The 2,500-nt window shown below is 40.4% G+C and overlaps 1 protein-coding gene across 10 annotated transcripts in view; it reads right to left on the bottom strand.

Moving 5' to 3' along the window:
- The window catches only part of LOC136838804 (solute carrier family 41 member 1-like), a 177,244-nt gene that overhangs the window by 109,327 nt on the left and 65,417 nt on the right, over positions 1-2,500 (bottom strand). The window contains exon 1 of one of the 10 annotated variants that reach the window (XM_067104384.1): positions 2,245-2,352. The exons of 8 other annotated variants lie outside the window; for them this stretch is intronic. In XM_067104384.1, the coding sequence (XP_066960485.1) occupies positions 2,245-2,249 (5 nt within the window). In that variant the 5' untranslated portion in view covers positions 2,250-2,352. Of the gene's footprint in view, positions 1-2,244; positions 2,353-2,500 lie in introns of those variants that run through there. One more of the 10 variants, XM_067104383.1, reaches the window with a different exon arrangement.

The following is a 2,500-nucleotide window of genomic DNA, read 5'->3' as shown; positions in this document are numbered from 1 at the left end:
TTGAAAAGAAAAATCTCAAAAACCAATGACAAAATCTTGACAGCAATAATGTCAACTGGTACAAGTACCACTGTCTCTTCGTAACTTTCACGAAAGCAACAATTCAGATAGATGAATGTCAGATGTGTACAGTAAGTTATTAGTTATCAACAAAATAAGAGTGCCTAATCAGATTCAACGTAAATGAAAAATTAGTATCAAACTTTAAACATGTAAAAAATGCTTCGGCGCAATCGAGTTTTCTGTACAGTGTATAATGCTGTATGAAAACCTCAGTCGCGGCCCGGTGGTGGCCTGTGTTCTTGGCACCTATAGTGGTGCCAGACGCACGATCATGGCTTAAACCTTAAATAGAATAAAAACTGCTGAAGCTAGAGGGCTACATTTTGGTATGGTTGATGATTGAAGGGTGGATGATCAAAATACCAATTTGCAGCCCTCCAGCCTCAGTAGTTTTTAAGATCTGAGGGCGGACAGAAAAAGTGCGGACGGACAGACAAATAGCCATCTCAGTAGTTTTCTTTTACAGCTAGAAAAACAGATCCCGATTCAAGAAAAACCAGATATCAAACTCGACACTTACAATTCCTTTGAAAAAAAAAAGGACCAATGAAAACAAGATGAAACACTTCCTTGACAAGTTCTTTCCAATGACACTGCAGTGAATGATTGACTGCCTGGCGTGACAACTGCCAAGGTCACCAACGCCGAGATGAATTTGCTATTGTTCAACGAAGTACATAATCACGTGAATAATAGCTCCTGAAAACCCGCGGACACGTACCTAATCTCAAAAGGAATTTGTTGTTACACCACGTCAGAGAGAAAGGAATTAAACAAAGAGCGTAAAAGTGATAAAACACGAAATTCAATAGGATTATTTAGAGGATCATAAAAAAAATTAAACTATTTTTTTTTTGCCCTTTTTTGTCTCTCAATAAGACGAATGACGCCAGTTGTAACCCGTTATGACAATTTAAATGTTTAATCCAACTTAGGAATTCCAAAGCACGATAACACAATCTCTCTCTCTCTCTCTCTTCTGACCGTCAAGGCACGCTGGGAACCTGACCAAGTGCAATTCGATTAAATCTCATCTGAGGATTAAATAGATTATATACATAAAGGTAACAGTAATGAAGAATGCATACAAAAAATTGCACTCCACGGAACAAAGACAAATTAGTTTTGACCAAAAGAAGAATGGGATTAGCGTCTGCACATTTACCGACGTAGAAGACAAAAAATATTTGTTGATTGCATTATACAGTTACTCTCCTCAAGAATGGGGAGGCTTCCGATACAAACAAATACAAACTGACCTTCGAACAGCTGCGATAAGCATAACCTTCACCGGAAAAAAAAGTCAACAGACTTAAATACTCCTGATAAACCTTCACGATGGCCCACCCTCAGCCAAGTGACGCCTCTGGGTATATACAGAAATGGAAGCTTCTATGATACCTTGAGATTATTTAATGTTCGGGCCAGCCCTAGGAGAGGTGTTAATCAGCTCAATGGTCTGGTAAAACTAAGGTATACTTAACTCTTTTCCCACTGAAATTCCCCATGAAAATCCAATTCGGAAAAGATGCGGGGAGCACAATGAGCGGAGCCTTTTGACAACTACACGCAGCGTTAGGGAAGTGGTTAAAGCGCTGGACGTGAGTCTCTCCCTCATGAATTTCAAGTTCAGAGCAGGATAGGGGAAAGTCTTCATTTCGGTTACTGTTCCTTTTTCAAAGATTTCACTATAGAACAGAACAGAATATAGAACCTAGGCCAATGGCCAAGCGCTGGGACCTATGAGACAATTCAACGCTAAAACGGAAATTGACAGTAAAAAGACTTTAATTAAAGGTGTAACTGAACAAAATCCTCGCAGTTGCACTACGAATCAATTGTTAGGAGAGGGTGGAAAGTAAGAGAGAAGAAACAGTATGACGGAGGTAGAGTAAGAGGGATGAAAGGGGTTGCAGCTAGGGGACGCAGGGACGCTGCAAAGAACCTTAAGTGTACTTAAGGTTCTTTGCAGCGTCCCTTCACCGCATGAGGTGCACTGAAGGCACTACCTCCTCGCGGGGGACGATTTCATTATAGGATTCTTACTCAAAATTACTGGGAAATCAGTAAGTTGAGAGTTCACTGCCTTGCCGTCGATTTTCCAAAGATTTGGTGAATGTGAATATTAGTTTCATTTATGAAGCAACTTTCAGCTCTCGAAAGAATATATCAATGACTTACCGCATCAAGCATGACTGTTCATGGAGTGCGCACAACTTGGTCGTGTCAAGACGACTAAATGACCATCACCCAGGGGTCTCTGGCGTTCAATGCATGAAGACCAGTCACTCTCTGTAGTACAGCTCAAGAGTGGAGATACTGCTGCTTCAAGCAAATTCATGTTTTATAGATTATCAGAGATTCTTCTCTTGATACTCGATCTCTGGAATTTTCAAGTAATCTTCATCCCTATCCTCAAATTCTCTTCACACGGGCA

The sequence above is a fragment of the Macrobrachium rosenbergii genome, chromosome 5 (genome assembly GCF_040412425.1).
Source record: "Macrobrachium rosenbergii isolate ZJJX-2024 chromosome 5, ASM4041242v1, whole genome shotgun sequence".
In the NCBI taxonomy this organism is placed as follows: domain Eukaryota; kingdom Metazoa; phylum Arthropoda; class Malacostraca; order Decapoda; family Palaemonidae; genus Macrobrachium; species Macrobrachium rosenbergii.
This window is presented reverse-complemented; position numbering and strand designations above follow the sequence as displayed.